The sequence below is a fragment of the Hippocampus bargibanti genome, linkage group LG18 (genome assembly GCF_051943395.1).
Source record: "Hippocampus bargibanti isolate YZ-2025 linkage group LG18, ASM5194339v1, whole genome shotgun sequence".
NCBI lineage: Eukaryota > Metazoa > Chordata > Actinopteri > Syngnathiformes > Syngnathidae > Hippocampus > Hippocampus bargibanti.
In genome coordinates, this window is record NC_142751.1 from 10,569,952 (window position 1) to 10,593,699 (window position 23,748).

The 23,748-nt window shown below is 35.0% G+C and overlaps 2 protein-coding genes across 7 annotated transcripts in view; both read left to right on the forward strand.

Annotated features, from left to right (window-relative positions):
* rabgap1 (RAB GTPase activating protein 1) overlaps nt 1-11,411 on the forward strand; it is a 72,790-nt gene extending 61,379 nt beyond the window's left edge. For all 4 annotated transcript variants that reach the window (XM_089021073.1, XM_089021074.1, XM_089021075.1 and 1 more), the window contains 3 exons: nt 5,724-5,795; nt 7,975-8,175; nt 8,645-11,411. In XM_089021073.1, the coding sequence (XP_088877199.1) occupies nt 5,724-5,795; nt 7,975-8,175; nt 8,645-8,767 (396 nt within the window). In that variant the 3' untranslated portion in view covers nt 8,768-11,411. The remainder of the gene's footprint in view (nt 1-5,723; nt 5,796-7,974; nt 8,176-8,644) is intronic.
* Nucleotides 11,412-20,831: 9,420 nt separating this feature from the next.
* The window catches only part of strbp (spermatid perinuclear RNA binding protein), a 68,602-nt gene continuing 65,685 nt past the window's right edge, over nt 20,832-23,748 (forward strand). For all 3 annotated transcript variants that reach the window (XM_089020333.1, XM_089020335.1, XM_089020334.1), the window contains exon 1: nt 20,832-21,067. The gene's annotated coding sequence lies outside the window, so the exon portion shown is untranslated. The remainder of the gene's footprint in view (nt 21,068-23,748) is intronic.

The following is a 23,748-nucleotide window of genomic DNA, read 5'->3' on the forward strand; positions in this document are numbered from 1 at the left end:
TTTTTTTTTTTTTTTTTTTTTTTTTTTTTTTTTTTTTTTTTTTTTTTTTTTTTTTTTTTTTTTTTTTTTTTTTTTTTTTTTTTTTTTTTTTTTTTTTTTTTTTTTTTTTTTTTTTTTTTTTTTTTTTTTTTTTTTTTTTTTTTTTTTTTTTTTTTTTTTTTTTTTTTTTTTTTTTTTTTTTTTTTTTTTTTTTTTTTTTTTTTTTTTTTTTTTTTTTTTTTTTTTTTTTTTTTTTTTTTTTTTTTTTTTTTTTTTTTTTTTTTTTTTTTTTTTTTTTTTTTTTTTTTTTTTTTTTTTTTTTTTTTTTTTTTTTTTTTTTTTTTTTTTTTTTTTTTTTTTTTTTTTTTTTTTTTTTTTTTTTTTTTTTTTTTTTTTTTTTTTTTTTTTTTTTTTTTTTTTTTTTTTTTTTTTTTTTTTTTTTTTTTTTTTTTTTTTTTTTTTTTTTTTTTTTTTTTTTTTTTTTTTTTTTTTTTTTTTTTTTTTTTTTTTTTTTTTTTTTTTTTTTTTTTTTTTTTTTTTTTTTTTTTTTTTTTTTTTTTTTTTTTTTTTTTTTTTTTTTTTTTTTTTTTTTTTTTTTTTTTTTTTTTTTTTTTTTTTTTTTTTTTTTTTTTTTTTTTTTTTTTTTTTTTTTTTTTTTTTTTTTTTTTTTTTTTTTTTTTTTTTTTTTTTTTTTTTTTTTTTTTTTTTTTTTTTTTTTTTTTTTTTTTTTTTTTTTTTTTTTTTTTTTTTTTTTTTTTTTTTTTTTTTTTTTTTTTTTTTTTTTTTTTTTTTTTTTTTTTTTTTTTTTTTTTTTTTTTTTTTTTTTTTTTTTTTTTTTTTTTTTTTTTTTTTTTTTTTTTTTTTTTTTTTTTTTTTTTTTTTTTTTTTTTTTTTTTTTTTTTTTTTTTTTTTTTTTTTTTTTTTTTTTTTTTTTTTTTTTTTTTTTTTTTTTTTTTTTTTTTTTTTTTTTTTTTTTTTTTTTTTTTTTTTTTTTTTTTTTTTTTTTTTTTTTTTTTTTTTTTTTTTTTTTTTTTTTTTTTTTTTTTTTTTTTTTTTTTTTTTTTTTTTTTTTTTTTTTTTTTTTTTTTTTTTTTTTTTTTTTTTTTTTTTTTTTTTTTTTTTTTTTTTTTTTTTTTTTTTTTTTTTTTTTTTTTTTTTTTTTTTTTTTTTTTTTTTTTTTTTTTTTTTTTTTTTTTTTTTTTTTTTTTTTTTTTTTTTTTTTTTTTTTTTTTTTTTTTTTTTTTTTTTTTTTTTTTTTTTTTTTTTTTTTTTTTTTTTTTTTTTTTTTTTTTTTTTTTTTTTTTTTTTTTTTTTTTTTTTTTTTTTTTTTTTTTTTTTTTTTTTTTTTTTTTTTTTTTTTTTTTTTTTTTTTTTTTTTTTTTTTTTTTTTTTTTTTTTTTTTTTTTTTTTTTTTTTTTTTTTTTTTTTTTTTTTTTTTTTTTTTTTTTTTTTTTTTTTTTTTTTTTTTTTTTTTTTTTTTTTTTTTTTTTTTTTTTTTTTTTTTTTTTTTTTTTTTTTTTTTTTTTTTTTTTTTTTTTTTTTTTTTTTTTTTTTTTTTTTTTTTTTTTTTTTTTTTTTTTTTTTTTTTTTTTTTTTTTTTTTTTTTTTTTTTTTTTTTTTTTTTTTTTTTTTTTTTTTTTTTTTTTTTTTTTTTTTTTTTTTTTTTTTTTTTTTTTTTTTTTTTTTTTTTTTTTTTTTTTTTTTTTTTTTTTTTTTTTTTTTTTTTTTTTTTTTTTTTTTTTTTTTTTTTTTTTTTTTTTTTTTTTTTTTTTTTTTTTTTTTTTTTTTTTTTTTTTTTTTTTTTTTTTTTTTTTTTTTTTTTTTTTTTTTTTTTTTTTTTTTTTTTTTTTTTTTTTTTTTTTTTTTTTTTTTTTTTTTTTTTTTTTTTTTTTTTTTTTTTTTTTTTTTTTTTTTTTTTTTTTTTTTTTTTTTTTTTTTTTTTTTTTTTTTTTTTTTTTTTTTTTTTTTTTTTTTTTTTTTTTTTTTTTTTTTTTTTTTTTTTTTTTTTTTTTTTTTTTTTTTTTTTTTTTTTTTTTTTTTTTTTTTTTTTTTTTTTTTTTTTTTTTTTTTTTTTTTTTTTTTTTTTTTTTTTTTTTTTTTTTTTTTTTTTTTTTTTTTTTTTTTTTTTTTTTTTTTTTTTTTTTTTTTTTTTTTTTTTTTTTTTTTTTTTTTTTTTTTTTTTTTTTTTTTTTTTTTTTTTTTTTTTTTTTTTTTTTTTTTTTTTTTTTTTTTTTTTTTTTTTTTTTTTTTTTTTTTTTTTTTTTTTTTTTTTTTTTTTTTTTTTTTTTTTTTTTTTTTTTTTTTTTTTTTTTTTTTTTTTTTTTTTTTTTTTTTTTTTTTTTTTTTTTTTTTTTTTTTTTTTTTTTTTTTTTTTTTTTTTTTTTTTTTTTTTTTTTTTTTTTTTTTTTTTTTTTTTTTTTTTTTTTTTTTTTTTTTTTTTTTTTTTTTTTTTTTTTTTTTTTTTTTTTTTTTTTTTTTTTTTTTTTTTTTTTTTTTTTTTTTTTTTTTTTTTTTTTTTTTTTTTTTTTTTTTTTTTTTTTTTTTTTTTTTTTTTTTTTTTTTTTTTTTTTTTTTTTTTTTTTTTTTTTTTTTTTTTTTTTTTTTTTTTTTTTTTTTTTTTTTTTTTTTTTTTTTTTTTTTTTTTTTTTTTTTTTTTTTTTTTTTTTTTTTTTTTTTTTTTTTTTTTTTTTTTTTTTTTTTTTTTTTTTTTTTTTTTTTTTTTTTTTTTTTTTTTTTTTTTTTTTTTTTTTTTTTTTTTTTTTTTTTTTTTTTTTTTTTTTTTTTTTTTTTTTTTTTTTTTTTTTTTTTTTTTTTTTTTTTTTTTTTTTTTTTTTTTTTTTTTTTTTTTTTTTTTTTTTTTTTTTTTTTTTTTTTTTTTTTTTTTTTTTTTTTTTTTTTTTTTTTTTTTTTTTTTTTTTTTTTTTTTTTTTTTTTTTTTTTTTTTTTTTTTTTTTTTTTTTTTTTTTTTTTTTTTTTTTTTTTTTTTTTTTTTTTAAGGAAGATGAATGGAATGAAAAGTAGAAAAACAAAATACAGGAGCTGCTGGAAAGGCAGTCACTCTCGCGGCGTCATCTTGAAGTCAAAAAACAAAAAAATAACAATACTAATAATAATAATTATGATAATAATAATCATAACAATACATTTTATTTTTAAGCGCCTTTCAAAACTCTCAGACACTTTACTATATTTTATTATTATTATTATTATTATTATTATTATTATTATTACAAATGTGAGTGTGTATATAATAATACTAATAATAATACATTTAATTTACAATAGCCTTTCAGAGCACCGAAGGACACTTTACAATTAAAAGAACCATAAACACCAGAACAATACAAAGCATAAATAAAATAAGAAACAATTAAAGAGCTCATTAAACTAAACTGTGAATGCAATTTTAAACAGATGGGTTTATATAGACATACAATACAATACATCCTAATTTATAGAGCGCTTTCACGACAGCTGCAGCTGTAACAAAGCGCTTCACATAATAGTCAACACAAAGCAAAATAATAAACACAACAGGAACATAAAAACATGGACAGTTTTGCAATCTTCATGACTTTCCCCATGTATTCTATGATGTTTGAGTACAAGACACTTTATTACATGAAGCAGTTCTAGATGAAAGCCTCCTTTTCACTGGTGGATCAGAGACTTCACGGTGGAATGTGCACGTCTGCCACAAGCAGTTGCATCCATTGACAAAACGTAATTGTCTCACATCTCCTGTCCCACGTAAATCCGCTTCAATTCCAAGCCGCGATCTTTCCACACATGCATCAGCTCTCTGGGCTGAGGCTCCTTTCTTCTCATTCGCCAATCTTCTCTGTGACCCTTTGACTCTATTTTTTTATGTATTTTTCCTTTGTGCTTCACAAATAATTCATAAAGCGTCGGAGTTTGTGTGCGTGATGGAAAAAAAAAATCTCAACATCGACGTGTCCTTCAGCTGAACTCTGTGAGGACTGTGAACAGATTCCGACTCCTCCGAGCGCCGTTTCATCCTTTCTGGGTGTCATCCTGTCGCTTGATGTTGAAATGCAAACCCCCTTTTGCTTTTTTCTCCCGTATTGCCATTGCGGAGATGTTATGCAACTATTCTATTGCTCCCTGCCTGACCGAGTGTGCGGACAGAAATAGCAAGAGGAGGCAAACTTCAGGCAAACCTCTGCATTTAAAAAGACAAGACCATTTTACCTGAAAATAACTGCATTGGTGAGCCTCAACAAAAAATAATTCAGGCTACACACATGACCTTTGCCCTTATTATTAATCAGTGCCGCATCCAAATGATTTCAAGCTCTAAATCTTGAGGTTTCATGAATAGAAAACATTGCTCTAAACATGTTGGCTACATATTCTCAATTGTATAAATAAAATTATTTCCATCTTTTGAGTCACATAAACACCGGGGTAGAATGTTTACAAATCTAAAAAAATAAATGTTTAGCAGCTGGAAGATGAAGGAAAAAAAAAGCTCATTCTGATGTGGGAGCTCGATGGCAAGTGTGCAGGCAGCTCAAATGAAAAGAGATGACAACAGGAAGAGATAAAAGGACTGGAGGAGGACATGATGACTATCTGCTGCAAGGAGGATAAGAAGAGACACTACGCATGATAAACGACAATGCTCTTGTTGACCAGAGGCATGGAAGAGCTCACGTTTTACTTGGATGGATGACGAACCGCTTTATATTTGCACAATGTTGTCATCTTTCTGGCATGTGATTCAGGCACAGTATACAAAAAAGAGGCGCGTTCACCCTCAAGGGTGCCCTTTGAGCCGCCTTGATTTTAAGCCGCCATCGTTGACAGCATATGATGGATCAATTGTTTACATTCCTGGAAAAAAAGGGATATAAGAATATAAGAGGTTTCGACTCGATATCAGATGTCTCCTTTTTTGGATTGGATTGGATTAGCCTTTATTAGTCTCGCAGTGGCGATGTTTACATTTCACAGCAGCAAAGTGATTAAAGTAAAAGGAAAGGAAGAAGTAGAAAAACAAAATATAGGAGCTGCTGTAAAGGTAGCCACTCTCGCGGCGCCATCTTGAAGTAAAAAAAAATACAAAATAACAAATAATAATGTGACACAACACAAAAGACAGTCATTCAATCGTAAGCACTTTCTTTACCCTCTTTGTTACATGAAGCAGTTCTAGATGAAAGAGGAGAGAATCACTGTCCTTTTCACCAGTGGATGCTGCACGTCATGGTGAAATGTGCACATATGCTACAAGCTAAATGTTGAAAGAAATAAACTGTACTGTAGAATAAAGTCGTTTTATTACTGTCTCACATCTCCTGTCCCACATAAATCCGCTTCAATTCCAAACTGCGACAGTTCAGGCTCCTTAAACCATACATCCATCCAGCCCCAGACTGTCCAAGAGCACCGAGCTTTCCGCTGAACAAAGTGGGGCTCTGAAAATGCTTCCCATCACAGATGCAAAAAAGCACTATCGCCCCAGATCTGTTCAGCGATGACAATCAAATGGCTCCGACATTCCACGTTACTCCCAATCAAAAACTGTGCTGGCAGTTTCCTCCTTGAGACAAAACAACCCCCCCTCCAAAAAAAAGCAAGGCTCGTGAGAGCACTTGCCGACGTCTGCATACTCATGCCCCATCTTGGAATTCTTCGTTTGTGTGCAAGAATATATATCGATATATTTTTAACCTCCATAAAACATGAACATTCACACCATTTAACTCATCTCTTTCCAGATCTGCTCCCAACTGAGCGAGCGACTGGAGAAGCAACAGGCGGCCAATCGAGGAGAACTTGAAAAGATCAGAGTGAGTTTTTCTTCACATATGCCCGCACTTGAACGTGTCCTTCAAAAAGTGTATGTACCCGACATCGTGCCTTGGGGGTTACCTCGGCTACGAGGAGTCAGTGTAGCACAAAGGCAGAGCTCGTTCAGTGCATATTCTGTGTATGGATCAACAGCTTAAGATCAAATGTATACTTTTGCTGTAATTATTGTAAATTTTGCAAATGTGATCAAGAAATTTGCATTTGTTCAAACACCCATTTGCTTATGACTCTGCGCATATGCGTTATTAAATGCCTCTGGCCACCACACAGAGATGTGATAACAGTGAGACCTCAACTTACGAAATTAATTGGTTCCCAGACAGAGTGTGTAAGGCGAAAAGTGTGTATCTCAAAAAAAAAATCCCATAGGAAACCATTAAAATGGGAATAATCCGTTCCCCAGTTTCCATAAAATATACTTTTCAACTAAATAAGCCTTAAAACTACACACAACATACCTTATTCTATGTATAATAAATGTGCTATTGTATTGTAATGAAAAAAAATACACTGCATTGTATCATAAAGTCACTTTATTTACATTTGTGATGGTCATTTATGGCTTGATGGAATGTCATTGGAGGTCGAAGGTCAAAGGGAATTGCTGTTTGGAAAGAGAGGCGCATTACATGGGGACTGTAATTAAAGAAATAAACTGTGCTGTAAAATAAAGTTTTATTTACCTTTTTGATGGTCGTTGATGGCTTATGGAAGGAGAGTCACCTTCCATAAGGACTGTTGGTAACTTAACCTCTGGTGCTGTTCGGTCGTGTGCTCCCGCTGAAGATCACTCCGCCAGCCGTGGTGGGTGTGTATTATGAAAATAGTGCTTATTATAAGGTTTAATTTTCATAAATTTGACGTTTGTAAGACGAAAAGTTTGTAAGATAAGGTGTTTGTAAGTTGAGGTCTCACTGTACCTTATTTTATACAAAGTTAGGATGCATTGTTTGTTTTGTGAGAATTTCTTCCCCCATTGTATCGATGAAAAGGTTTCTTCAGCCGTCATTTGTACTTCTTTGAAGGTGTCGGACGTTTTGCTTCTTATCCAAGAAACTTCGGCAGCAAACTGGTAGTTTAGGCCCTATATATATATCCCTACTGTCCAGACATGGCGGTGCTGGACTCTGCTATGAGAGGTCCCTGCTCTCAGGTTGGGGGGAGCAGCTGCTCCACTGATCGTTCCTATCGTTCTGACTAATGACTGGCCTGATTGCTCCACTTCGACCGGTATCACCTCATCAGTATTACTAATCCTATGTTGCCTAAGCAGGCTAATGTATGAACGATCCAAATTGAACCTCACCCCACCAAACCGGTTTAATGAAGAATTTAGTTGTTGTATGAAAATCGCTTCTTTTACTCCCCTTTCAAACTATCTATGTCCTTTCGTTAAGATTTTAACCTCATTGTTGTCAAATGAGTGGTTGCTAGCTTTTAGGTGCAAATGTACTGCCGATTGAGGCCCACTAGTATTATCCCTGCGATGTTGATATTCTTTTTTTGAGAATTAGTTTAGTCTCCCCAGTGTACTGCTCTTTACAATTTTCATTCTTACAATGTATTGAATAAACTACATTACTTTGTTTTTCGTTTGGCAGCCTATCTTTTGAATGCACTAATTTTTGCCTTAAAGTGTTTATCGGTTTGAAATAAGTAGGAATTTTGTGTTGCCAAAGGACTCTTTGTAGTTTTTCAGAAACTCTTGCAATATAAGGTACTGCTACTCCTCTCCTTTTTGTATCTTCAGAATTTTTGATTTCATTCCCTATTGTTTCTTTCTGACTTTGTTAAATGATCACTGAGGGTACCCACAGTTTGTGAGTGCTCTCGGTTTTGTCCCCGGGAAGGATTTGAGGGCCTGTTTCTCCATCTCTTCCATGTACAGATTATACACTATGGGTGAAACTGCTGAGCCCAGAGCACAACCATGAATTTGTTTGTAAAGTTTCTCCCTAAATTGAAAATACGTAGTATTAAGGCAGAGTTCCAATAATTGGCAGATGTGGTCCTGTTTAAGTTTGGTTCTTTCATGCAGAGAAACGTCCCGTTTTTTTGACATATGAGGAAGAAAACATTTCCAGTTCCTTCATTTATCCTGCAGCTTTTAGTACACCGCTAGCATCTATGTATTTAACCGCCCTCTCTCGTCTCCAGACCAAAGTGGAGGGCTGCGACAAATGCAGCAGCCTTTTCAACAAGGAAGGTCGCGTTCGGCCACCCATGGCGGCGCCATCACCTGGAGGCAGCGAAGGGACGGATGAGGAAAAAGAAGCTTTGAAAAACCAGTTAAGGGAAATGGAGCTGGAACTGGCACAGACCAAACTGCAGCTGGTGGAAGCCGAGTGCAAGATCCAGGTAGCTTAAACGCTAATTAATAAAAAAAAATAGAGTCTGGCGGTCATGGTCATAAGTCGGATGTTACCGATATATTATTTTATTATATTATTCTAATCTTAAAAATTCAAAATTAAATCTTTTAATAATGATTTTTTTCCTGAAATATATATATATTATTTAGATAGATATCTATTATTTTGTATTATTATTTTAATACTATTTCAATCTGAAATATTCAAAACAAAAAAAGAAGTGTTTTTTTTCTTTTAAAAATATTTTTTTAATCTAAAAAAATGTTTTATGTAGTTATTTTTATTACTGTGGCATACTTTGCTGTTGTTGCTTTTAGTATAATTTTGAATATTAGCATATATTTCAAAAACTTTATTTGACCATACTGAAGCTATACATTCACGTAAAAAGTGAAAACGTTTTTTTTTTTTTTTTTTGAGTCACTACATCCTGACTTTCCTGCCATCCCAATCAGGACCTGGAGCATCATCTGGGTCTGGCTCTCAATGAGGTCCAGGCGGCCAAGAAGACCTGGTTTAACCGAACGCTCAGCTCCATCAAAACAGTCACCGGCGCCCAGGGCAAAGAGACCACCTAACCCTGCTTGGTCTCAGGTCTCTTTTGCATCAGTCATAACTTGAACGCTTCTGACTTCCCATCCCAAGGCAAGTGCCACTACAGAGCCACGTCTCTCCTTTTTCCTCCTCCAGTTGAGACCCAACAGGACTACACCTACGTGCACTGACATAAGGGTTATTCAACCCTTCACCCCCCCCCCCCCCCCCCCCCCAAAAAAAAAAAAAAAAAAAATCACCTCCCCCATCTTTTGTTTAAGACCTTGTTCCTGCTGGACCAACAAGAGGATGAAGGTAGGACCTATCTGTAACCATGGTAACATGACAGGCACACACACTCTTTCCCCCTCCCCTGAAGAAAAAAAAGCTACTGGCACAATCTAAAAAGTTTTCGGTACGAGATGTTAGATGCTTTTCTTTAATTTTATTACTATTATTTTGTAACATGCAGCTTCCTGTTTTCTATGTTCATGAATGTGCTTGCATAAAGTGCAAATGCGTGTGAGTGAGAGTTTAAATAACGGACAGACTCAAAACGTATCATGTAGGAACGCATGCATGGACGACAAGACACATTTCGGGTTCGATATAGAGGACGCAATTCATTCACAACACTGACACAATCGCTTTTTTTTTGCTGGTTGCTATGGCACGTTCGTCAAAATGTCCCCAGTTGTTGACCGCCGACCACCCCTGAGTGTCCTCCGCCTTCAGCTCACCCGCCAACCTCGTACTTACTCTTCCTCATAATCTAAATCGAAAGTATGGCGCTCATCCCTTCTTTTTTTTGTCTCTCTAGCACATTGGAGTTTTTAGATATTTTTATCATAAATTCGCAATATGAATTTTGCTGTACGTTGTAATTTATAGCGACATTTCAGATTAAAGCATGTGTTTTAAAGCATCCTATTTTATAATTTTGAATTATATATTGTCATATAACTTTTTTTAGTAGCAGTATTATTATGGAAAAAAAGATCTATATAGATTTGCTTGCATCTTTGATTAAAAAAATGTAAACGTGTTAAACGGTGTAATCTGCAGCTGTATGCATCGTCCACTCATGTCGACCTAAATTAACCCTGTTATCAGTTTCCAATGGCATCAGGGTGTATGAAAGAGTTAACCATATTCAATGTCAGCCTGCAACAGTCAGTAAAATGAAAATGGGATTCACCCACAACAGCGGATGCTTCACAAACCAACAGGTAAAATGTGTACAGTGATACCTCGGTTTACGAACCCCTTGACTTACAAACTTTTCGGTTACGAACGTTACATTTATGATTTTTTTTTTTTTTTTTTACCTTGGCATACGAACTTTACCTTGGCAGACACACTTTTTTCGTATGCGGGGCTGGGTGATGTGTCGTTCACGAACGAACCCATTCTTCTAACAACAAAATGGCAGCCGACTATTTTTGTTCTCTATTCCCCACCCACAGTCTTCGGTTAAAGCCACGTGATTGGTCAAGAACGCAGCAGTGGGGGGGGGGGGATTAAAAATTAAAGAGACAGGCGGACGACAGTGAGAGAGTTTCAACTTTGGACTTGTTTCAACTTTGATAGTTCAAAGGCAGAGTGTAGACTGCAAGGTTAAAATTCCCATCAATCAGGCTCCATCCACAAACACCCCGCACAAGCCATCTGTAAAATTGATGCAAAAAGCGAGCAACCCAGCTAAACAGAACACAATTGATGAGGAACTAGATAAAATTATCACAGAGAAAGCTCCGACAAGGGATAATTCCTCAAAATGGTGAAAGAAGAAGGTTACGTTCCTCATCAAGTGTTTAATGGTGAGAAACCGGCCACTCCATTCCATCAAGCCATCGACTATCACAAAGGTAAATAAAATGACTTTATTCTACAGTACAGTTTATTTCTTTAATTATAATACTATAGCACATTTATTATACATAAAATAATGTATATTTTATGTAGTTTTAATTCTTAGAAAATTAGAAAGTAGAAAATTATTTTTTATGGGGACCTGGGAACGGATTATTCTCATTTAATGGTTTCCTATGGGAAATTAATTTTTGGGTACACACTTTTCGCCTTACACACTCTGTCCGGGAACCAATTAAGTTCATAAAACAAGGTATCACTGTGTACGCCGAAACATGTAAGGTAATTGAACACAGAAGACGGTCTGTAAGAAAATAATCTGTTGTAAATTAGATATGAAGTAGACAGGATGAACTATATAATACAACTATTACGCAAATGCTACTAGCTTTGGAATCCGATTCAGTAATGACGACTAAAAATAGTTTTTGTGGCGGTGCCGATATAAGATCATAATTGCGAGCAATGAACTCGTTGGCATGAGACGTGCCATTTGCTTTTTTTTGTTGATATTTGTAGCATTAATTTATAGCCTGAAAGTGTTTTTTTAAGGCAGGGGGCGGGGTCAGACAAATATTTACTGTAATTATGACTACTACATAAGAGTATAGGGTAGTGATGGAAGACGGCGTGCTTTTAATGAGCAGATTTTCACCTCTTGCACATCGCTCGCGTTCCAGGGAGAACACTGTTCAGTTACACAACTGATATTTCCCAGAGGAAATACAAGAAACGAACCATTCCAGATTCATTTTAACATCACTATCATCCATTTGGAAAAAAAAACAAAACAATTCAACCATCTCTATGTTAAAACATCAAAACAATGTTATTTTATGTAAATTGTGATGCTCTCTCCATATCGTGTTGAGCAAGGACGAAGATGCATGTGCCACTTTTTACCACGCAATAAGTTCCTTTTTGGATTCTGTGGTTGTCTTCCTTTTTTTTCTCTTTGCTCTCTTATCAATTTGACCATTTTGGCCACATACCTACCCAGTGAGAGTGTGTTTTACCTTTGAGAAAATCTGGTCCCCATACATCATGAAAACACGTTTTGTGTGTGTGTGTGTGTGTGTGTGTGTGTGTGTGTAAAGTGTGGGTGTGTTCTGTTGAAAAAAAGTCAATAATTCTGCATTCTTATTTTCACCAAGAATTTTAATCTTACGAGATTAAAATTGCAGACCACATAAAATGATGTGGTGGGCCGAATCTGGCCCTCGGGCCTTTGGTTTGACACCTGTTAACCAAGCATTTGTTTATTATGACTTTGATCATGTTCCTTTATTTATTTTCTTCTAGTTATTTGTAATAATGCTCCTTCGGTTGAATTGTTTTTAAAACGGTGCAATTTTTTAATGAACAAGTCCCACAAAATTACAAAAAAAGACTTGAGAAAAAAAATGTCCTAGATTGTAACAAGAATTAACTCCTATGTGAATAATGTCGTTAACGAATGGATTGCAAACAATTTAAAGAAGCAATGTCGACTGATTTGTGCATTCGTCTCAATTCAATGCAGCTCTGCCTACCTTGAACGAAACAACCACTTGTCTAGTTTAACCATATGCAGTAATTTTGCCCTTTCTCGCCCCCCCCCCTCCAAGAAGTATGAAAGTATATTTCATAATCTGTCTAATTTTGGCAAAAAAAATATATAGTTATGTTTATTCAATCTTAAATCCACTGTATTCCTGCTTTTTCCACCTACAGAAAGACATGGCCGTATGATGTACAGCTCTGAGAATTATTCTCCACGTATGTTATGAGTAAGTTTGTTATTTTGGAAAAGAATAATTTGTTTACTGTATACTGTTTTTGCCTTATCCATTGCTGTCACCTTCCATCAATATATGATTTTAAAGGTGTATTGTTTTATGTGTATTTATAGTGCTTCTAAAATGGATTCATTCACTTCCAGATGTGCAAAAATGTGTCCACGCCAGTGCCAGGGTTTTTGTCATTGTCACTTGAATTCCAAGACCCACAGAATATTGAGGTTTAGGACTACATAAACATTCAATACAGCGTTAGAAACCTTATACTCTCTTCTTTCATCAGAAAATAATGAGTTAATTCCTAAATTATATGGGTCTGGAGAGTTCTATGAGCTTGAAATGAGGGCGGCTCTCCAAAATACAATGCAATACATACATATTGGTTTATATAGCACTTTTCAGCTGAAGCTGGAACAGAGTGCTAACATGAAAAAAGGGAAATGCCGCCCCCTTGTGGAAAATAAAAACATCGCCAGAGGCCATGGCCAGCGCTTTATTGGTACCCAAGCATGAAAAAAAAGTAACAAACAAATTCGGGAATGGTGAGATAGTCAGAGATGTTCGATCGGACACTGTGGACGAAGGCTCGAACCCAGAAAGATTGTCTTTACTGCCGGCAGGAGACACAGCCATTCATGACAGACGCCTGAATTCTGCAGCCCTCTGCCAAGCTATTTATTGAGAGTATATGCAAATTTAAGTGATACATTAGTAAAACATAGTTTTCTTGATTGGAATACCACGCCTCTGGGCGTTTTAAGCGCGAACAGCTGTAAGCAATAAAACATTGTCTCTTCCATGAACTGATAAATTTGTAACCTGGCTAATGAGCTCTTCCTGTGAAGGAGTTTCAAGTCGTAAATTGCTTCGGTGATAGTTTCCCAAGTCCTAAAATCTGTCCAAGGCCATATGAAGATGACAGTTTAACTTGCTGTGTCTGTTGACCTCAGATTGACCCCAGGTTGTCTGTGCTTTAATTGTGTATTTGAATCACACATGTTGACTAAGCATATAACAGCATGAAACTTTTAAATATGAGAACTTCTTATGCTGTCTAATCTCTGTCAGGCGTTCTACGTCATATTTTCATTTTCAGAATAAATTTGTGAATTGCAGTGAATGAGTTAAGAATAAAACCCACGATGGAAGGGTTTTTGCTGTATTTACACAAATGCGAAAACACATTTTGTGCAAATGTAAACTGCGTATGCAACCAACCTTGACACACTTGTGTGTCTGACATAAAACAGACAGCTGAATCTCCGAAAAAGCCAAGCACACTTAACACATTTTAAAGTCAACGTGCCAGACTCTGAAGTGTAACAAACCCGTGGAAGGTTTCAGACGCGATCAAGTCAATTAGCGCCTCGGATGTAAATACCCTACGTTCATTTTTATCTGTTTTGTCGGGCCGAAAACGTCTGTAGCGTAATCAGTGAGAGAGTCTGAGGTTTGAAGTGAGAGCTTCTGACAATGTCGGCTGGATCAAATAAATAATAATAAAAAAGCAGTGATGGGAGATTACGAGGCACCCGTCAATCACTTGGAAGGGCTAATTCCACCCAGGCCAGATCCCGCTGCACTAATAGTCATACTGGAAATACCCAGCCAGACACGTAGCAATTATCACACAATAAAATTCTACAGCCAGACAATTAACATGATCACGGAGAATGGCCCCGCGCTTGACAGAATGGAGGGAGGGACAAAAAGACATTGAGAACAGTTTGCGCTTAAAGGACAACTGACGCCTCCAGAGAAGTTGTGTCCATAATTTGTAAAATCACTTCAAATGACTTCGACTGAGCGTATTTTACAAAGATTCCACCGCATATAGCTAGATTTTACATTTTAAGACTCGCGCTGAATATTCAGGAAGTCTTGTTTTCGAGTTGGTGACAATCCCCTTCGTGACGTCACGTCTGGAACACCCCTGACCGAGAAAGCGACACAATGCATTTTGGGTACTTTGTTTGGTCTGAAAACTTTGTGTTGATCTGTGTTGATAGCGAAATTAGAAGGAAAACACATAAATAACACGATGGTGAATCGTTGTGTGTTGCACCAAGACTATTTGATACTAGTTGACAAATTCCCAGCAGACAAATCAGCCCATTTCCAACGGAGCTTGGGCGCCATCTTGTGCAATTTCTGGGACACTACATTGGAGCCCAGATGCCTCAAAATGATACGGAAGGACTTCTTTAATCCATTGCAAACATTTATGCTTTCCTCTTCGGAACTATTTGAATCCTATTCATAACTGGATGAGTAACAAGAAAGCATCTTCTCCGAATCTGAAGCCATTGTTTTGATTCTAGAGCAAGGCAAGACGTCCTGGCCTGACGTCACGAACAAAGTGGCGGGACCTTCTGAAACTCGCCATTTCCAGGTCATTTTGAAGTCGTTTTGGGACACTTTAACTCATTTTTATTGGTGTTTTGCATTTGACTAAAAATATCAGCACGCATGTTTTGGGTATTTTAGATGCTAGAAAACTTTTTTTCTGATGGCAGTTAGGAAGCAAAAAAATTGTGTCGGTTGTCCTTTAAAGCACTATATAAACCAATATATATCGCATTGTATTTTGTACAGCCGCCCTCATTTCAAACTCATATAACTCCAGAACCATATAAATTAGGAATTAACTTTTTTTTCTGATGAAAGGAGGGAGTCTTCGGTTTCTTACGCTGCATTGAATGTTTCCGTAGTCCTAAAACTCAATATTGTGTGGGTCCTGGAATTGGAGTGACAATGACAAAAACCCTGGCACGAGAATGGACATATTTTTGAATATTGTCTGGGAGTGAATGAGTTAACTTCTGTTTTTTTTTTTTTTTTTTTTTTTTTACTTTTTTAGTTGAACGAGCACTACTGCATTTACTCGACTCCTTTCTTTTTTATTCATACACAACATGAAATGCTAATACTTATTATTATCCAAATATCTAACATGGTACAAATTTACGTGTGCTCACACCTAATGTGTTTTTGAAACTTCCACTGTCAATGCACCACCCGAGCTCTTCGTGTGTATGTATGTGTGTGTGTCTGTGTGTGCCGATGAATCGTGTCAGGCCTCGGGTGGGTGAGCCAATTTCGTCTCACCTTACCATCACCTGTCACAGACAACAGATGTTCACACCACCGGATTATTTCCCCACTCAACACCACATTGTGGTTTGTGCGTGTGCGCGCGCGTGTGTGTGTGTGTGTGTGTGTGTGTGTGTGTGTGTGTGTGTGTGTGTGTGTGTGTGTGTGTGTGTGTGTGTGTGTGTGTGTGTGCGTGCGCGTGCGTGTTTGTCTTGTGTGTAGTGTCGGACTGTGTGAGTTGCCGTACTATTGCCTGTTCACGTATGTGATGTTAATCACACTTCATTTTGTAAAGGGGAGCAGCATAGTGGTTTAATGCTTATCACAGTCGCATGACCGTTTTCAGGTTCTGGGTTCGAATCTTGGCCCACAAACACACATTCGCACATAGCGATGATTTCATGATTCTAAGGGTGTGTTTTGAAAACGCCATCGTGATTTGAGGTTTAATTTTAGACCGTGCTTACAACAGACTTCTTGTGTCATTACCGCGGAGGCTTAGTCATGCTGATGGGGCAATCAGAGCCAGGTATAGACCATTAGAGGTAATCAGACAGATCAAAAGAAGTAATCAGATTCGTTTAGAGCAGGGACCTATCAGAGCAGAGGTCTGGCACCGCCCTCTCTGTCCATTAGGGATACATATAGGGCCAGTGTTACCAGCACAACTTTAGTTTACTGACGAAGCTCTTCGGATGAGGAGTGAAACATCCGACACATTCAAATAAGTACAGATAACGGATGAAGAAACCTTTTCAGAATCAGAATCATCTTTATTGCCAAGTATGTAGAACACACAAGAAATTTGTTTCCGGTAGAACACGCTGAACTAGTATCATCATCAAAAAATTGCTAAGTGGCACTATACAGTTCCATTTGGGCTACTGTTGAAAGAGTTCAAAGACTTAATGGCTTGGGGGAAGAAGCTGTTTAAATGTCTTCTGGATTTGGTGCGCATGGATCGGTAGCGCCTGCCTGAGGGGAGTAGCTGGAAAAGGTGGTGGGCAGGGTGCGGAGGGTCCAGTAGGATTTTCTGCGCCATTTCATGTGTGTATTGAAATGAAAATCCAGGGAAAAAGGGAGTTGAGCAAAAGTCCAGATTGCGGCAAAATTATGGGGTCAGATGTTTGAATCATTAGACCAGTGTACAGACTGAAGAATAAAAAGCTAGCACACCTGTATAACACCCCAGTAATATCATTTGGAATGGTATTTAAGGATAATCTTACAAAGATGGATTATACCATCATCAGCAGAGACATGCTATCTCCCCCAAAGTCTAATGAGGAAACTTTTCTAATGGGATCCTAAATTGAAAAATGTGATCATCGGAAGCACTGAAAGAAGATCAATGCAACTTTACGTGATTGATAAGACAAAGAATCAAATGGGGGCTGGAGTAGAGACGGGTGCAGATGAATATTTTTGCTTTCCTGCATGTGTGTTGATGAGCGTCCCACATCTCCCCCTTTGTGCGCTGACAACACCATCTGCTGCCCGTCAGTAAAGGTTCTGGCCAACCCAGCAAGACTTCAACACACAAACGCAACCCAACTCTCAAGCTGTGTCCTGCCTGTGATCGTGTATCCACGTGGCATTTTACCAAATGCCTTTTCCTTCGCATCGGTCTAAATATGGCGGCATCCGTCTGTTTCTCTCTATACGCAATTGAGCTCACATGGATGGGTCAAACAATAGGTGTGCTTCTGTAGTCTGAGTAAAAAAAAGGAGTCCGATAGCAGGCGATGGGGGTAGATGAGGGGTGAGAAGGACAGTCTCATTTTTGTTCTCCTGGATAATAAAGTCCTCACAAATGAGTTCAAGGATCGAACTGTTGCCATCCAAAAAAAAGTTTATTAATATACCGTATTTTCTGCACTATAGGGCACACCTAAAAGAAAAGCTCACCAAGCTGACCGCCAGCGTTCACTCAACCCGGAAGTAACTCAAATAGATAGAAAGCTAGCGAGCTAGCCAGCCAATCGATAGCCAACGGATACCTAGCTAGATAGCCAGCCAGCTAGATAGTGAATAGCTAGCTAGCCAGCCAGATAGCTAGCTAGCCAGCCAGAGCTAATAGCTAGCAAATGATAATAATAATAGTAAGAATAATACATTTCATTTGTAAGTGCCTTTCAAAACTTTCAAGGTCACTTTACAGTCACAGGATAAGATTTTCTGCGGGTGAGCAGCGGCAGCCACATGCGCCAGCATTCACTGAACCCGGAAGTAACTCAAATAGATAAAAAGCTAGCTAGTAGCCAATCGATAGCCAACAGATACCTAGCTAGATAGTAAATAGATAGCTAGCTAGCCAGCCAGATAGCTAGCTAGCCAGCCAGATCTAATAGATAGCAAATAGCTAGCAAATGATAATAATAATACTAATAATAATGCATTTTATTTCTAAGTGTCTATCAAAACTCCCAAGGTCACTTTACAGTCACATGATAAGTTTTTCTGCGGGTGAGCAGCGGCAGCCACACGCGCTAGCGTTCACTCAACCTCAATTGCAACTGTGTCAGATTGCTCACAGTCAATTATAAATAACCTCTGTTGCTTTCAATTCCAGCCCAAAAGAGTCAAGGGAGGAAACATACATACCGGCGGTACATCTGTGCCAATAGCCTGGAGGACATTCGAGAGGGAGGAGAGCATTTATGGCCATCATAAGAGCTAGATGTCACACCCACAAAGGTAAATGTTGCACAGAAGTAAATTAAGGCCTTGAATATTACCGCTGTTCATGGTTGATGAGGCCGGCTGGAGTCGTCCAGCATCTGCGACTCACATGAAATCTAAAAATATTCCAGCACCATTGACTGCTGCTGTGTCATGGTCTTGGTGGGTTTGTGTATAGAAGCGGTCCCCAACCTTTTTTCCCCGCGGACCTGTTTAATGTGAGACAATATTTACAAGGACCGACCTTTAATGTATAATAAGCCAGCACAGTAAAATAATATGATACGACATACATGAAAATTTCCCCGTTTTGGGACGAATAAAGGTTTTATGATTCTGATTCTGCAGAACGTCTCCTTGGCTGGAACACCCTCTGGTAGTTACGCGCAAATTGAAACGTGCCTTCAAAATAAGAAATGCCGCAAATACAAACAAAGTGCATTAAAACGGCATTTTATGCAGAGTGGGCTTGGCCCGTTGAAATAGTTCTATATTTTAATAGGACTCTTTATCAAATAAATGTAGCCTTCTTTTTCATCCGAGGCTCCGACTCCTGGCTGGTCCTTTTCCCTTCACGTTGAAACTTTCTAAATAGTTTTTTTTTCGAAAACGTATTTTTTATTTTATTTTTTATACATTTTATTGATTCCCGGATTTCATTTTAGTGGCATTCTAAAACGCGACCAAGGAATGCACCTTCACTTGCGTCAAGCGTAACATACTATAAATTGATGTAACAAGAAGATCCGTTCTTTTTTCAAAATAAAACGTCCCAAATGCATAAAACGGATGTCGTGTAAGTTAAGTAACCCACGTACCGATGCTGGTCCTCGGCCCACGGGTTTGGGGGGTTTTGTGAGGAGTGGGGGGGGGAACACAACATACACAATCCACATTGAAACACAGAACCTTTGGAACTGTACAGGCAGAGAGTTAGTTCGGCAGCAGGTGCGAAGGGACTGACAGACGATCCGTGTTTCCCGTCCAATCCAAAACCACAAAGCGTGACCACGTGACCAAATCCTGTCGCGTGAATTTGGCGACAAAGGGGCTGCAGAGGGGGAATGGGGGAAATAACCGCAAAGCTTGAACGAACCTTTGGTCGGGTGGGTGGGGGGTCGTTCGCTCAAGTAATTACTTCTTTTGTTATTTATTTATTTGTTTTGCGTGAACGCTATTGCGCATGTGCGTGTCTGGCTCAGACTGGGCTCTGTTGGGACAGTGTCGATGATGAAGGAAGGGGCTCAGTTGTCCCACGCTGGTTCACGTCAGATGATTCACTGATAGGACGTATCATCTGCTGCTTGCAGCGTTACCGTCTGCGCCTTCGTGAGACTCCCCCCTCCCCCGTCTCATCGTCTCATCCGCCATCCCGCTCGTATCGAGTCTGTTGACAGAAGCCTTGTAGTCCTCCCTGCACCGAACTGCTCGAAAGCTCGCCTCCTGTTTGTTGATGATGGTGAAAACGTCGTCCGAACTTTATTTTGCCCCGAGATTAGTTTTAATTGCGTGGATTATTGACACCAATGTGTGGATGTGGATGCTCGAGGGTGCTTGTGTGTGTGTAAATGTGCTGCATGAAATGCATGCAAGGGAGCAGGGTCAAACTGAATTATCGAGAAGACAGTCTGAGAGAAAAGGGTGCTTCCCTTCGGATCAAAACACATGAGAAACGGTCCTTTCCACACACATTCCGGAAACATCACTTTACGCTCGCAGTGAAGAAAGGTCCTAATTTGATTAACATTTATCGAAAAACACCAGGCGAGCAATTCTCTTTAAATGAAGACATCACGCGCATCAGAATCACACAGACGGATATGTTGCATAATAATGAAATCTTCTGGTTTTATTCATCAAACATTGCCATATATATAAGTACAGTACAAAAAAAAAAAAAAAAAACATTTTTTTGCTGTTAACATTTTGCTTCATGGCTATGTTGAGTGAATTATTCAAGGTCAATAAGAAACATTGTGGCAGACTGCTTTATTTACTAATTTTACTTTTTTTTTTACTAAACTAATAATTGGACATGTTAAGCGCTTTGTTACAGCTTCAGCTGTAGTTAAAGTGCGATACAAAAACAATATGTACAGTATTGTATTGGATTGGAGTAGTTGCAAAAACGCAGTGTGACGTACATCCTACCACATATAGTGAGAAAATAATAATAATACATTTCATTTATAAGCGCCTTTCAAAACTCTCAAGGTCACTTTACAGTCACAGGGTAAGTTTTTCTGTGGGTGAGCAGCGGCGGCCAAACGCGCCAGGGTTCACTCAGTCCGAAAGGAACTCAAATAGATAGAAAGCTAGCTAGCTGGCTAATAGATAGCTATTAGCCAGCTAGATAGCTAGCTTGCTAGCTAACTACAAAGATATATAGCTATCCTTCTACAAAGCTAGCTATATATATATATATATATATATATATATATATATATATATATATATATATATATATATATATATATATATATATATATATATATATATATATGTGTGTGTGTGTGTGTGTGTGTGTGTGTGTGTGTGTGTGTGTGTGTGTGTGTGTGCGTGTACACTTATGTCTACACGTATGTATACACGTACACGGAGTGTGTGCGCGCGTCCACAAATTCGGGACAAGTGAAGTTTGCGCATGCGCACTCCTTGCACCATTCATCTCAAGGGAACCTCATCTCTGTGCTCGGAAAAGCAGAAGGAGAAACCAGCAGGCGGCAACGGGTTGTCGCTCCTCGAAACGGGCTGGTGGCCACTTTTAGTAGCAACTCTTGGACGCAGACACATATTCTTTTCTCATTTCACGGGGAGTGTTTATTTTGGTTGGTCATTTTAAAACCCGTTTGGAGTCTACGTTGATTTGGCTCCGACGTCTTCCACCGCCACCCCCCCCCCTTCAGCGCAGCTATATCTGTAAGTTGTTCCATTTTTATACTGAAACGCTTGTTTGTTTTCATTGTTATGTTTTCATAATTATTTCTTAGTTTCGTGCAAACTAGCGTTTCCCCTTTGTTTCTATTTACTAATGTTTGTGCGCGTTTCCGTGAAGAAATTGAACAAAAAAAAAGAGGAACCAGACTCAAAGTTACCCCGGTTCATGTCGAACGTAAAAAACGATTTAGACTGATTGCAGCATGTGCTGAAAATGTTAAACAACCGTTTAACGAGCCGGAAATGCATGCCTGAAAGAGAATCTTGCACTGCAGGTGTTTTGACGCTGCACTTCCGCACCACGCTGTCATGCCTTGAAAGCCTAAATCAGATCCAGCCGTTCTCGTCTCGCTAATTATGTTTGTTTGCTTACTTATACCCCCGTTTGTCGTGTTTTACGTGACATTTTAAATCAAAGCAGCGCAAAGGTTACTTCCTTCCTAGCTTTTTTTTACCTCTCTGAGAAATGCTGAATTGCAGTCTGAACTCGTTAAACCAGCTGGTTTGCATACCTGTGCACTTAAAAGGGTTGAGGAACAAATTGCAGTTCTCGAAAACACACAGCTGAAAAGGAAGTGATATCTAGAAAAAATACGAAAACAACCCCTTCACCACCACACAGTGCACCCAAACACTTTTAATGGCCCAAAAAATTAGCGTGTAAGTCAAACCAAAAATCGTATCAGCCAATGCATCTAAATGAAGTGTCCAAAAAAGACTCCTGCAGTTCCTTCTACAGCCAGCAAAGGGAGCGTCTACTTCTTAAATTAAAATGTAATTCCCTTAATGGCCAGCAGGGGCTGTTCTAAAATAATGGGATTGTATTAACCTTTATTAGTGTCAAAGTTATGAAAGGAAGAGGAAAGGAAAGAAAGAAGTAGAAAAACAAAATACCGGAGCTGCTGGAAAGGCAGCCACCTTCGCGGCGCCATCTTGAAGTCATAAGGGACAAAATATTATGCCTCGGTTTACAACTGAAAATGAGTTATCGATTTAACTGAGCGCACCTGAATGCACCACTGGACTCCCTTCTTCCTTATACGTCACTTCAGTTTTCAACCAAATCGTTTTCGGAAACGGATTATGGTCAAAAAAACCCAAGTTTGACTGTAACTGCTGTGAAATATCAGCTGAAATCTGGTTGCCACACACAAAACTAATCATAAAATAAAATCTACCATCCATATACATATAGTAATCCTCCATTTTGTACAACTAAAGCTACGACACAGCTAGCTAGCTAGCTAGCATTTAGAAATGAAGGGAAAACGGATGCCCATTTTAAGGTAAGATCAGAGCATTGTCATGAAATGGTGAGTAGTTTTACTTTATTTGAATGTTATTGTGGCCATTTTATATCTGAGTTAGTGGCGTCCATTTCCGAGTTGAGTGAAAGCCGGCGTGTCTGGCTGCCGCTTCTCACCCGCAGTTGTTCTTATCCTGTGCCTGTAAAGTGTCCTTGAGAGTTTTGAAAGGTGCACATAAATACAATGTATTATTATTATTATTATAAAATGGTGTCATTCATTTGCTCCACGGGAAGGCACTGAGCGGTTGACCCCCTTTTGTTCAGATAAAACTGTCACATGAAATTAATCCCATTATTTGAATAAAACATAATTTTCCAATTGCTGATTCAGAATTGAAATGCACCTATTCATTTATTATCTGAACCGCTCATCCTGTTCAGGGCAGCATGCCTGAACTCAATTCGAGCTAATTTTTTCAATTGGAGCTAATTTTTATAATTCACAAGATAACAAAGAATTATTGAAATGTACTTTTTTACGTTTTTCAATTGGCCAAAAGTGCCAACAAACCATGTATTTAAAAAAACACCTACAAAATAGAACAAAAATTAAAACAAGGTAACAAAGAAAAAATAACAGCCGGGTGTGTTAAATATGAGCTAGCGGTTAGCAACACAGAAACCTTTTTTTGAGCAGTGGTCAGTACAGTCTTTTCAGAATCAGAATCAGAATCAGAATCAGAATACCTTTATTCGTCCCGCAATGGGGAAATTTGCAGTCCACAGCAGCAATTGAAGAGGGATGGGGTTGGGGTGGGAGTGAAAGGATAGAAAACAAGATATTCTAAGACTGTATACTGTGCAAATGTAGATGTGCAAAAACCGTTCTATAAACAAGACTGTACATAGTGCAGAATCAAGAGATGCATTTAGATATATTGCAACAACCCATATTTACAAGTGTCCAGTTTTTTTTTTTTTTTTTTTTGTGACTAATGGCTTGGGGGTGGGGGGGTTTCGCTCCACCCGGTCCCACAACTCGTCACACCTGCCCCGCTCATGTTGGAAATGTGGGGTGTCTTTGTTTTGGCCCCGTAGCCTCGGCCTCACTTGGCTCACTGATTTGCGTCGGGGCTGCTTGGTTGTTACTTGTCAAGTCATACAATGTTGCTCTTGTGGTGCTCATAGATGTTGTTTTTGTGTAGGAGAACGGGAACGTGGTTGTTCTTATTTTAGTATATTTCTGTCTCTGTGTTTATGCTTGATTTTTATTTGGACAATTTCAGGCTTTGAGGGTATTTCTGTCTTTTGTTTTATTTAGTCAACAACCGAGAGTTTAAGGTGTTTATTTAAAGGACAACCGACGCCTGCGGACAAGTTGTGTCCACATTTTGTAAAATCACTTTCAGACACA